Raw genomic sequence first — 13699 nt, forward strand, 5'->3', positions numbered from 1 at the left:
CCGGGTTACTAGGTTACTAGTACTATCACTAAAGTGCTATCAATCACACACAAGGGGGGATTGTTTCTTTTTTTTTTTTTTTAATGGGAGAGGGATTAATCCAAGCACTATAGAAATAAATATGTATGGAGTCATTATTTAAAGATAATCAAAGAGCCATCCGTACAGACATCTAGAGAAAGTTCATTTTACCACCTACTGTAGCTGCCAGAACAGAAAAGAGGATGAATTTCTACCTTGATCCCTGAGAAATGGTGGGATCAGGCGAACAGTGCTGGAGGACCGGAGGAAATGTGGTATGGTGCATGGTCTGATTAGAGCTGAGAGGTAAGTGGGTGCTGGGCCATTTTTAGCCTTGTAGGCAAGCATCAGGGATTTGAATATGATGCGGGCAGCTACGGAAAGCCTTTGCAGAGAGCTGAGAAGTGGGGTGGTGTGGGAGAACTTGAGAAGGTTGAAAATGCAGCTGCATTCTGGATCAGCTGCAGAGGACAAATGGTGGACAGAGGCAGACCTGCCAGGAGTAAGTTGTAGTAGTCCAGTCTTGAAATAACAAGGGACTGAACAAGCACCTGAGTAGCCTATGAAAAAAAAAATGGGTAGATTTTTCTGATGTTATGAAGAAGAAATCAACAAGAGCGAGTAAGTTTAGCAATGTATAGGGAAACTGACAGATGATTGTCCACAGTTACCCCAATATTGCAGGCAGTGGCTGAAGGAGTGATCTAATTGTTGTCCAGGGAGATCAAAAGGTCTTGACAGGAGGATGTATCATCAGTGAGGAACTGCAGTTCGGTTATACTCAGATTGGGCTTCAGCCGATGAGCTGCCATCATGGATGAGATGTCTAGATATGCTGAGATCCGGGTGGAAACCTGTGTGTCTGAGGGAGGAAAGGAGAGAATAAGTTGCATGTGATATATAAGCTGCAAAGCTATGTGATGATATGACCTTACCAAGAGGCAATCAGAGGCAGGGTAGGCAGGACATGTTTTGCTTTGCCAAACTGGGAGAAGAAGAATGTTCACCAACACCTGCTTGTTGGTCCACTGTGATGCACAAAAATATAACCCCTTGTGGAAAATTTAATAAAATTTTAACAAAGAAGATGAAGCAAACAATCCAACAAAAAAAAAAAACGGCTTTTAGAACTTACGACCCGCAATGTTACAAGTGCTGCTATCTAGCAGCACCCACATCCTCACTGTCACTGTTTTAACACAAGGCTTTTTTTGTTGTTATTTCTATGTTGGACGGGACACTTAGTTTTGGAAATTGGTAATATTTGGAGGGATTGCTTAAACATATTATCGGCATTTGAAAATTTATTTTGCAATACAAAATTTCACCTTAAGAACCTGCTCAATTCGTATGCTAAGGTACCACTGTAAATTGTTGTATTTAGGAATGTACTTAGAAATCTGCTGGTGTATTTTATGTCAAGAACATAAAAACATTTGAAGCACATATCTGCTGTGCTGAGCAGAGACTGATGTTCCAGTGTAAATAACTGAGCATGACTGGATTTCTCTGTAAAGTACTGTGGGGTGTTTTCTCCAAACTGTAATAAGCAAAGAATATTAATTTAATAGTCCATGTGATCTGATGTTTCAGAAGGAAAGATCCTTGAATTGATTTCTAACTTACAGGTTAAATGCAACAATTTGAAAGCGATACATACAATCATCATAAAATAATTAACAACTTACAGCTGTGCAATAAACTATATCTACACTCTCGGAAATAAAAATGCAAACCATTGTCACTGTAGCAGTACTTTTCAAGGGCACAGAATTGTATCTTAATATAGAGAAACAAATTTGTACCAATTTATACTGTACCATCAAGGACATTATTTGTACTATGGGCAACTTAAATATATTTTTTGTTTTATAGACTTGCTGGTACATTATTGTATCTTAATCAAAGGTACAAATCTTGTTCTTAAATGTACGGCCTCAGTGACAAGTCCTTTTGTACCTTAATGGTTTCTAATGTGTTCCTTTGGGAACTATAAAAAAGTAATTTTTTCTATTCAATAAGATATTTTATTGCTTTGTTATCAGTGACTATAAATATGTATCAAATGCATGTGTTTGACCACTGCCTTAGATTACAGAAAAATATTCAGAAGAAAAAAACTTCTTTCAGTTTTACAATAAACAAATATTTAAACTAAATAAAATACTTATATTAGCTGAAAACCACATATTAGCTTTTACAAACACACTAAATTTCCATCTACAATTTAACTTTTCACAAACGTTTTACAATGCAATTTAAACTTTTAATTAATTTTTACCCACTTTTCACAAAATACTGTTGCATTTACCCAACATTCTTTTAAAGCAGAAATAAATTAAAAAACATTAAAAACACAGTAATGAGATGTGCACAAACCCAGTGACAACACAAATCTATAACTATACATTTAAACGACTGCAGCAACTTCAGCAAATCACAGCTGTTGCTATTCCCAGCTAAACCTTAGTATCGGCAAAGAATAGTAATGCTACATGCACAATATAGCTAAGATTATGGTCATTAATTGCTTTCAATCCCTTAGGGGTCTGCAGGTGTTTTGAGGTCCTGAAAAAGTTCTGACATTTATGTATTTTCTGTTACTAATAAACATATAAATGGCTCCAATCACACTGTATTCAGCACAAACTGGGCTACAGTAATATGTAAGCAACATGTACTGTAACTCAAATAAAAAAGCTCACTCTTACACCCTATAGATAACCTACTCACTTACATTAAAATGTCCAGGATTGAGTGGAGAGGGATATTGTAGAAAACAGACATTCAGGCTAAAACGGTGCGATGAAAAAGTGTGTAAGGTTTGTAAAAGCCCATTCTTACACCTCTTACACCTTATACACAATCACACATCTTTGGGCCATGCTCGAAAAGCAGCCTGACCTACTGAAGACATACGTAAACAGTACATACCTGGCATTTCCATGGTGTTTTTGCTGCTTACCATACACTGCTTTGCAATGCACACAAAACCTGTGACCAGCAGTAACATTCCTGGCACCCAAGGTCAGTTCATGTGCTGGTTGTATGCAGTCACAGGTGCAGATGGATACTTATGGTGTGTCCATCTACTTTAAAAATACAAGAGGTAAATCCCGAATCCGGCCATACGTTGTGGTCCATCTTCCCATGTTGGCAGGAACCGCAGAGTGTCATCATCAGGCTGTGTTTTTTATGAAACAATGCTGGGCTGTCTATATCTTGCCTGCTTCTTTGCAAAAACAATACCATGAGCATGATAACAATAAAATAAACTACGTTATATCATCATCATGATCATCATCATCAATTACTAATCATAAAATTACTGTTTATGTGGTGGTGAGCACTGCTGCTAAATCATCTCTATTCAGCAGTCTGCTGGTTGATCAGTCATGCAAAAATAATTAGACAAACATGCTGTCAGGGTGATATTTAAAAAAAATCATATTTCAGAGTGGGCTGGTGCACAAACAATGAAAAAGACTTATTCTTAACTTTATTCTGATTTTAACCATTAAAAAAGAAACAGACTTATTGGGATTGGAATAAATAATCAAATCTTAGCATAAATATGTGGAAATGTGTGCCGTAATTCCACAACTTTCCTCCAATATTTAACCTATGTTTCTTTTGACCAGCAATAAGAGATGGATAGCATTGCCATCATTCCTGTATAAGCTTAGGTTTACACCCTAATTTGAAAGTAGCTCACTAATGTAATGATCGTAATGGAGTGGTGGCTTAGGCGGCAAAGGCTCTAGGTTGTTGATTCACTTGATTACAACCCTGGAGGTGTAAAAGCGACCTGTAATACTACTGGGACAGTCTGCACATATTATAAGAATAAAATTAGTCAGAATGTGAGAAAAAAAAATGAAACATGTTTGGTTATAGTAGATGACGAATTTACTGTAAAGCTAGAGAATACAAAGACACTGTGCACAATACAATGTTTTCACGTTTGTGACTTACAATTCAGAAGAAGATATGTGTGGCGGCCAAATACTTTTGGACTTTAACAGTCTTGTATATATTTAGTATTTTATCCAGACTTATTTAGTATTCTAATATTTAGTATTGTATGGATACAACTTGCTTTGTATTTAGGACAAAGAAGTACACAATGTGCTTATACATACCAACACACAGAAAGAGACATGGCCTATCTATCTATACATTTCTCTATCTTTGACTATATTTAATTGTTTATTGTACATACATTTATTTATTGTTACTCTTTTTATACTATTCTGTTTTACTTTTCTTTCTTCCTTTAATTCATCTACTACTGTTATCTTTTTTGGCTTTGCCAATATTAATGTAATTTAAATATTTGTCATGTCATTAAAGCACTTTTGAATCTTGATTATTGAGAGAGTGTGTGTGTGAGAGAGAGAGAGAGAGAGAGAGAGAACCCTGAATATTCCTAACCCCAATTTAACAATTTAACGTCACTACTGTTCAGATAGTTACCCATAGTTTTTCTTGTTGGTGTTTTTTTTTTTTTTTTGTCATTGTTATTTTTTTTAACCTGGTGCTTTTCTTTTATATTTATTACGTATAAAATGTTTGTAAATGCAGATATATGTTACTGATAATGTAATTAACCCGTTATAATTGATTTAATATTTAACATTCTAACGTTCATGCCAATAAAGCAGTGCTGAACTGAACTGAGAGAGAGAGAGAGAGAGAGAGAGAGAGAGAGAGATTAAATGATAGCTACTGGATGAATTACGTCTCTCTGACTGTATGGAGTGTATGGAGCGGTAGGAGTGGTCTAAAGTGACATGCTGAGAGAGGCTGTGCAGACCCGGCTTAAAATTATCTCTGCGGCTCAGGGGCATTTAAAACCTGCATTTATTCAGCACCTGTGTGTCTACCAGAGGCCCGTTTAATCCCTACAAACCAGCAAGAACTACAAACGCCCTCCAGGCGCCTTTCAAGGTGAGGAAAATTCCGTTATCGCCTTCTCTTTCTCTCTCATCCTTTCTTCAATGTGACATCCACATCACAGTGATGTCCTACAGCACATGAAAAGACAAATCATAAAAGCGCTACATTAGATTTTTTTTTTCTTTTGCGTATTAAAAAAAAACGTTCTCCAGTTGTGTTTTTTTTATGGTGTTTGTCTTGGTATGAGCATTTAATTCATTAGATTTTCTAGTTAACACCCCGTTCTCCATCTCTATCACCCCAAACGGCCATTTTGTGTGGAATTTTACCGGGACTGGAAGGAGATGGCTAGCATGTCTAATGGAGACAAGAATTGATGTTTAAGCTCGGTGTGGTGTATATGGGTCGTGTGTGTGTATGTATGTGTGTGTGTGTGAGAGAGAGAGAGAGAGAGAGAGAGATAGAGGGATGCTTGCATGTAAGAAAAAAGCCGTGGTGGTTTGACTTTAGTGGTTTTCTCCATTGATTAACGTATCGATGCACTTGTGCCTCTGTACCGCAAGTGTCCTACCGGCATGCGTCTAATTACAGAAATCCAAAATGCAACTCTTATCCATCGAGCTTTAATCGCTAAACGTAATCATTTCAGAAAGCGTAATATTGCACGGGTCGTTGATTCTTGAGCAGCTGCTTCTGTTGAGTAGATCGTGACAGAGCGCATATCAGTTTCTGGCACTATTCTCGGATTTGCACAGCCAGCACAGTGTAATAAAATTGGAAGCTTTACTTCACGGGATCATTTAAGGTGAATTCTAAAGATACAGTATGACACTGACCTTAATGCCAGCGTGAGTGCTTTTCTAAAACCAAGCAGGAACCTGAAATATACATTAAAATTTAATCCCTTAAAGAATATTATATTGAATGTCTCTCTCTCTCTCTCTCTCTGTGTGTGTGTGTGTGGGGGTGTGTGTGTGTGGGGGGGGTCTGTGTGTGTGTGTGAGAGAGAGGGATATGGGGGGCTGTTGGGGGATGGTGCAGTGTAAGCATGCATGCCAGATATGTCTTGAATTATTTTCATCAAGCTTCTAATCATCTATATGTATTTGTAATATATATATACTTTTGATAAAATATGTTAATCAGAGAGAATGCATGTGCGAGAGACAAACAGTCATTTTGTTATACAGGCCTTTAAGCAGTTTTTATGTGAACCATTGTAAAAGAATATCTGCCTCATTAAAAAGTAGATTTTGCTTGATTTTTGTAGTAACCTTTCTAAAGGACACTAGAACCCATGTTGGAAAAAGCCAAAGATGCTGTGATCACGATGATGAAGTTAAAATGCCGCAGTGACCGATTTTCTGTCCCTGTGCAGTTCTTGGCCAGTGTTCATGCATCCAAAAATACCGCAAAGTCATTCAGATGATCAGGTCATAATGTATAAATTTATTAAACAAGAAGCAATCTAATTATGTTTATAAATAAAGACAAAGAGCTCTTTATTGTCACCACAGCCATATGAACATGAAAACACAGTGGAATATACTGTAAATCTCTATAAATATGTGGTGCTACCAGGATGAAAATGTGCAGTAAGGATAAATAAAAACATACAGGGGTGGAGGGTGGTATATTAGAATACACTACCAATCAAATTTTATTGGTAAGTAATACCATAGCTTTGAGTTTGAACTCAGTGAACCCCCCTTCCCCTACACCCCAAGATTTTTTTATTATTATTTTATATGGAAGTTATTCTTTGATAGATACACAATAATTTAAAATATATTTAATTAGAATCTTAAATCATCACTTTCATAAAGGTATTTGAAATTAATGTTGGTATTATGGCATTCTTGGTTGGTGGTAGATTGTGCCTTAAGTGATTTCATTTGTGCAGTCCCTGTTTCAGCTACTGTCTGGTATCTATCCAGAGTGCAAATGCTCTTGTGTTGCACTTATCAATTTAATTTCACAGATTACATGGTGATTTTTGTTTATTATATTTCCTCATCCCATGAAATTAATTACTGACTGCAAAACTGAGTATTAACTTTAAAGTCAGGCATTTGTTATAAAAGGACTTTTAGCATTCTGTTCATATTTGTTTGGCCTACAACACATACAGTGTATGAAACTTTAATGTATCATGGTAGTCAAGCCAGTATTCAGACTTACTCCTATATAATTTCATATAACAGTGGCTTTAGATATCCCTGCATAGTTTGATCCAAAATAACTTGGGGTTAGTAAGAGTTATAGATAGTTGAAAAGGGCGTAACACATTAGTCATGCCACAATAAGCTCAACAGACACTAAGCAAGCCATTGATTGTGCAAATATATTATCAGTTAAATAACCACAGTCCAATATAAATGCAAGGGCAAATAGTCTTTCATCTGTACTTCCATTTGTATTGGATGGAAATTATGCTATGTTGTCTGACTGAATAAATCATTAATGGAATTTGGTTACGAGACATGTTATTGTACAGCGACCTAAATATGCTGCCAAAACACTTTTAAAGCCACACAGCACAAGCTCAGTAAATCACTAAACTACCACAACCAAACGGTGATAATTAATAGATTAAGACAACATGCTGATAAAGTTTCTCAGATTCCGACAGTGGATGAAAAAAGCAGTGGCACAGACACTGGAGAGGAGTAGGGCAGAATGCAGATGGTTCAGACTTGGAAATAATTAATTGTCTTTTTAAATGGCACTTTAATTGTGACAGGTAACAATCTTAGAAAACAAATGGACATTATTCCTTTTCTGTTCCACTGACAGCAATAAACAATGAAGATTGAGAACAGCCTGACTTGCCTCCCTGAGGTGCCTCCTCATACTGAACTGCAGTTTACTGTGGCTACCGAGGAAGACTTTGATGATATCATGGCCATGAGCCAGGATATCTATGGTGGTTTAGACTACCTTCCCACCCGCTATCAGTCTTGGTTGCAGGAAACCAACCGTATTGTCATCCTTGCTCGCAAACAAGGCAAAGTGGTAAGATTATCTAGAATTATGTATACACAATTGCATGTATCTTTACGCATTGCTTGGTTGTTATTATTTCTATTCTTTTACTGGAAAGTAATTAGGCCAAATGAACAATAATGAGTTGGTAAATTGCTATTATTAAAAAGTTTTTTTTATATATACTCAAGGTTTGCCAAGGCATAATATATATGCTAATGTAACTGCATATTGAAACAGCATACATTGCCTTTAAGTACTTGTATGAAGAGCCATGTTTTGTCTGGCAATTTTCAGATTGGGCTTGAGTCCGTATGTGTTATTGATGATGGAGAAACTATGCTGGTGGAAGGGCTCCGTGTGGCCCCACAGGAGAGGGGCAAGGGAGTTGCGCGAGTGTTGCTTCGCTTCTGCAATCAGCTTGTTAAATCCAAGTATCCTGAAGTTAAAGTGAGCAGACTGACCAGAGATGACCAGCTGGGGCCCAATGACTTCAAGAAGTACAGGCTCATCACTAAACAGGTAGGGAACATGAATGCTCAAGTAAGTGACAGCAGCAATAGATCATAATAAAACAATAGGTGCTTAAGGAAAAAAAATATTTTAAACCAGTTTATAAATTTTGCTAATTTAATAAATATTTAAACATATTATTAAACATTTCATTGAGTGTTTATTTTTTTGCAAATTGGGTTTTGCAATTAGTCTCTGCAATTTAAGTTTGGCCTCGCACCTTTCAGGGTAAAGGGTTTGCGTCACATTATGCTTAGGTGGGAAGTTTGCATGTTCTTCCCATGCTTGCTGGGATCTCTCCAGTTAACTTTCCACAGTCCAAAGACATGCAGAGTTGGCTAACTGGTGGTTCCAAATTCGCCCATAGTATGCAAGTGGGTGCGTGTGTGTGCATGATTATACCCTGCGATGCTTTGGCACCCTGTCTAGGGTGTACCTGCCTCGTGCCCCAAGTTCCCTGGGATAGGCTCCAGGCTTCCCGAGTCCCTGTTCAGAATAAGTGGTGTGGAGAATTACTAAGTCAGTTACTGCTTAGGAAGTACTACTCAGACCAAGCAATAAAATGCATGTAAAAATTAGCTTACTGTATAGCTCTTTTGCCAAAAAGTCATACATATTACTGATTAACATAGGAGTTTATTTGGCTGTTTGGAGCAGTATAGTTACTGAGTCTGGTTTATAATTAATTCTACCTTGCACATTCTCAGTCAACTCACATATAAACAAATACTGTTGGACAACTAGTCTAAAACATTTTATTTTCTTTAATTATTTCAAAATTTGGCTGGGTAGTAAACATAGTAGTCATATTGTACTGTACATTTTCTCACACTACCATGAAACTCCTGTTTAAAGGGAATCCTGCTGGTACGCTTCCGTGCCGAAGACCTAAAGTTATGCCTCGCTGAACTTGGGCTTAATGTGGGTATTGAAGGAGATAACATGGCTCCTTCCAGCACCCCAGTGAGGTTAGAGGCTCCGGATGTCCATCAGCTTTTTTTGAGCAGTGATGCTATGCAGGATGTGCTCCCCAATGGCACCATTGTGCAAGACTGGCAGCCCTTCAAGCCCATTCCAAGCAACATGGAGATCCTGTTGAAGAAAGACATTGATTGGATGGTGGATGACACCCAATGCCCATCTATGGCCAGCCTGTGCACGTTCCCCTTTCGTGTACCTATTGGCGACAACTGGTACTACCTCAACATTGACATGTTTGGCAAAAATTTGGCTCTGGCTGTACAACAGCTTCTAGGTCACCTGAGGCGTCACACTAGCACACTGAAGGGTCATGTGATGTGCCAGGTTTTCCTGGACCCACCACTGTGGAAGCCAATGGCTGATTTTTTCAGGGAGACCCTAAAAGTAGAGCTGGTGAAAGAATACACAGAGCAATGTGTAGTGGAGTCTGACTTGGTGTAGCAAGAGGAGGGCTTTTGGCTAGTTAGAGGTTTGAGACACCCTACACCTGGAGGCCAAGTGTTAGAAATTATAAGCGCTTTGACATCACTCAAATGGTTTCCTTACATACTTTGCCCCAGAACAAAACCTTTATCCTTCATATACAGATAAACTGAGGATTAAAGCATAATTTAAGAAGTTAAGTTTAATTTAGAATTAGTTTAATAATGCCTCATGACTGCAAAAATTAAAGCAACAATTTGTTAAAATAGAATAAATATGCAACAAGAAAATTTGTTAGGATACTGACCATATTGTAGAATGCAGTACAGTGTGTGTATATGTGTGTATGTGAATTAACACATGCTGAGCTGCAAATAAGACTGCACAATCTTTAGGCACTTTATGATTATCTAAATGTAATATCTTACTATTGTTAGTGAGATTTTTGCTTTAGAGGCTGTTTTGTCTGAATGTTGTACAGTAGCTGCTAATTGTAACATTTTTATTGCTCATACACTTACGATATTACCCATAATAAGGTGAAGAAATCTTTCTGTTCTACTTACTCATATTTTTGTAGTGGTGTTTACTCTGGGAAAACCGATTTTATTCAACATAAAACGTAAAAAAATGTTGAGTTACTGGCATTTACTGTAATTACATGCAAAATATATTATGAATATTGGACATAGTTTTAGATAAGTCCTTCTTTTGTGGACTGAAATTGTTTACTAGCATTACTAGCAAGTTTATAAGCTATAAAACAAGATGTAATATGTATGTAGCATATTCACTACAGTTATGCTAGTAAATATTTTGGGGTAGCTTATGTAATTAAACATAAATAAACAAATAATGACATATAGCCAACAGATTTGAATTTTGGTTAGTACACTTTTTTAAATGAATCATCACTGCAAGTATTTATTAAATATGCTAATAAAACGGTTTAGTTATGTTGTTCTCATTAAACTGACAGATTTTAATTAAGTGAACAGGGGGAAAAAGAATTTAGGGATAGACATAATCATTATAATTAATACTTACTGTTAATGGGGTTTTGTTAGCAATCCATTTGAGAAGATCTCAAAAGCACCTTTTGAATACATATGAAGAGCCTCGTATTTTTGTCCACCAACAGATATTTTTTTGTGGACACATAAACAAATTTTTTATTTTTTTGGTCATCAACTAGTGCACCAGCTCATTCCACAATTAATTGCTCACTGCCTCAGTGGATTCAACCCACTTATTAGGACACACCCAGAACATGAAAAACAGTTGCATTGGTAATCAAGAACCTGACAGCCATTTTTAATTGAAGTAAATAAGGAGATTTTCTAACATGCTAACACCTGTGAAACATTTTTTACCATTTCCCATATTTGAAGCCTCAACGGGTATACAGGACACTGAAAAAACAGGGACAGCCACAAACCCAAATTCCACTCCATCTGTTACTGGGGGAGTTTGCTGAGGAATTGACTGCTGAGTATTTATAAATAGCATGCAATGCACGACAGTCCTAAGCCTCTTGCTGGCACTGCAGTACAAAGAAACACAAAGAACTGATGAAAACCAACAGAAACCAAGCAAAGGAGGTTATTGATCAGCAAAGGAAGAAGGTCTTTTTCCATTTTCAGAACATTCAAAACATCCAAGAAAGCACTGAGGGGCGCTCCACAGTCTGCACAAGCAGTTATATAAAATTATATAACCCTCTCTGCCTTCTTCCCCTTTCTGGCAAAATGGATACTGGGTGAGTTTTCCAAAAGCATTGCAAAATCCAAAGCCCAATTGGGGAAGTGTGTCCAATGAGTTGCAATGCTTTTGGGGAAACTCAACACTGGTTGTCAAATTTTAAGAGTAAATTGTTGTTTGTCAGCATATACAACCAACCATAATGTCCATACTGGCCCCATGGCAATGATTTTTTTTAATTGGCTGTAAAAATTATGTAATGGGTATAAATGACATTCTGAAACCATGTGCTAAATAACACACTACATAAGATATTTCTGCAGGAAAAGCGCAGAAATTGCTAAAGTGGTGCTTTAAACTCTATACCATGTTAACACATGTTAACAACCAATTCTCCAGAAAAAACAATTAATGGCAAATTATGAAAAAATTCATTAAAAAATCAGGTTTCGCTTTATTCCATGTAAATGTACTGTAGTTAAAAGAAAGGCAATGGCTACTAAATTTGAATCCAAATCATTTCAAATGTTTCATTTGAGCTTGTTCTTAAGAATTAACATGTTGCTCTAATATATCAATCAACAGAATGTTTCTTTAAGGTACTGCAAGGTTTTGTCTTGAAGGAGACAGGTGGGTTTTGTATTTTAAACAGTAATGTTCGGCTGATGGGGAAAAGAGCTTTTCTTCCCCACCTTCCATTGGACTGCATAATATGTTTTTATGTCCATTATGCACAATCCATCAAATGTCATAAACTCTCTTAATTTCATTCTTACATAAGAAGTGTGAAAGAAATGTCATCTGACTAAATATAAACTATTTATTTAATTCACTTTATAACTGCTTCGATATATCACGAGGGACCATCAGTGGAAAATAATTCTTTTAAACTTTAACCCTTCATGCAACATCCAGTTACATTTAATTCTGTCAGGTTCTGACAGTTTTTAAGCAATTTCTTCATTATTCATTATAGATTGTGTACAAATCAATAAGTGTACAAACAAACAGACCAGAAAAGAGCAACATGAAATAAATAAACTTCTGTTTCAAAACCCGAAAAAGATAAACAGAATAAAAGGTTACATTCTATATGATTAGGGCGGAATTTATTTTAATGGTGTGAAGATTGATTAATCTTCATTTTTCATGCAGACAATAGAAAATATATTATCTTTAAACAATATGTTGCAGTTTGTAAGTTGTGTGCTTTAATAGGAAAACAGTCACAGTTTTATTACTAATTTATAGTAAACCATCATTTTATGGACATTGGGAAAAATTGCAAATGACTGCAGGACATCTTCAGGGTCCATATAGACCTCGTGGGAATGTCTTTAGGACCCATTTAAGCTGTAAAAATGCAAATAAAAATCCAAGTCCTCATACTAAAATCCTCTATGCTAAACTATATATATATATATATATATATATTATGATTTAGACACCATAAAGACTGCAATCCTTTTTAAGCACACATCATTTTGCTGAAGATTTTGTACTCAGTTTTCAGTGTGGGGTTAAAGGACTCCCAGGGCCCATGAACCACAGCCACGGGGTTGTATTTTTTTAAATATCGTTGCATTGGTGAAAATAACAATCAGAGTTATTACAAGAGTTATTAAATATATACAAAGGCATACAAATTTAACCCGTTCTGAGACCCGTTCTGAGAGGCAAGTTCTTAAGGTGAAATTTCGTATTACGAAATGCATTTTCTATTGAAAAATAATGTAAATGCAGATAATCCATTCCAGTATTACCTATATTGCTGATTTAAAACACTACAATTATATTTTTTGCATATAAAAAAAATCAAAACATTTTAAAAGAGACAAGTAAATTAATAAAATATGAAATAAACACCTCACGTAACCTTAATTTATGATTCCTATTGGCCCTGGTTTCAAAAACAAAACTGAAAATGCCCCTTTTTCTTCTTGCTACCATCCTTGCTAACATGCCTGGGAACCATGGTGCTATGTCTTCACTAAATCTTGCACAAAATGCAAAAAAAAAAAGTTAATTCTGGCTTTCCATTGACACAAACAAGTTTTGAAATGCTGCCAGACATTTCAGTTTTCGAGATTCAGTTTGCCTCAGTTTATTTGCTTGTATTGCAAAAATGCTGCGTTAGCCAAGTAAAATTTCTTGCATAATTACAATTCTTAAGGTA

The 13699-nt window shown here is 36.3% G+C and overlaps 1 protein-coding gene across 1 annotated transcript; it reads left to right on the forward strand.

Annotated features, from left to right (window-relative positions):
- Positions 1-4841: 4841 nt before the first annotated feature.
- Positions 4842-13188, forward strand: nat16 (N-acetyltransferase 16). Its single transcript, XM_053491652.1, has 4 exons — positions 4842-4971; positions 7717-7935; positions 8203-8427; positions 9274-13188. The coding sequence occupies exons 2-4, from the start codon at positions 7726-7728 to the stop codon at positions 9838-9840; spliced, it is 1002 nt and encodes a 333-aa protein (XP_053347627.1). The 5' UTR covers positions 4842-4971; positions 7717-7725; the 3' UTR covers positions 9841-13188.
- The last annotated feature ends 511 nt before the right edge of the window (positions 13189-13699 follow it).

The sequence above is a fragment of the Clarias gariepinus genome, chromosome 1 (assembly GCF_024256425.1).
Source record: "Clarias gariepinus isolate MV-2021 ecotype Netherlands chromosome 1, CGAR_prim_01v2, whole genome shotgun sequence".
Taxonomy (NCBI): Eukaryota; Metazoa; Chordata; class Actinopteri; order Siluriformes; family Clariidae; genus Clarias; species Clarias gariepinus.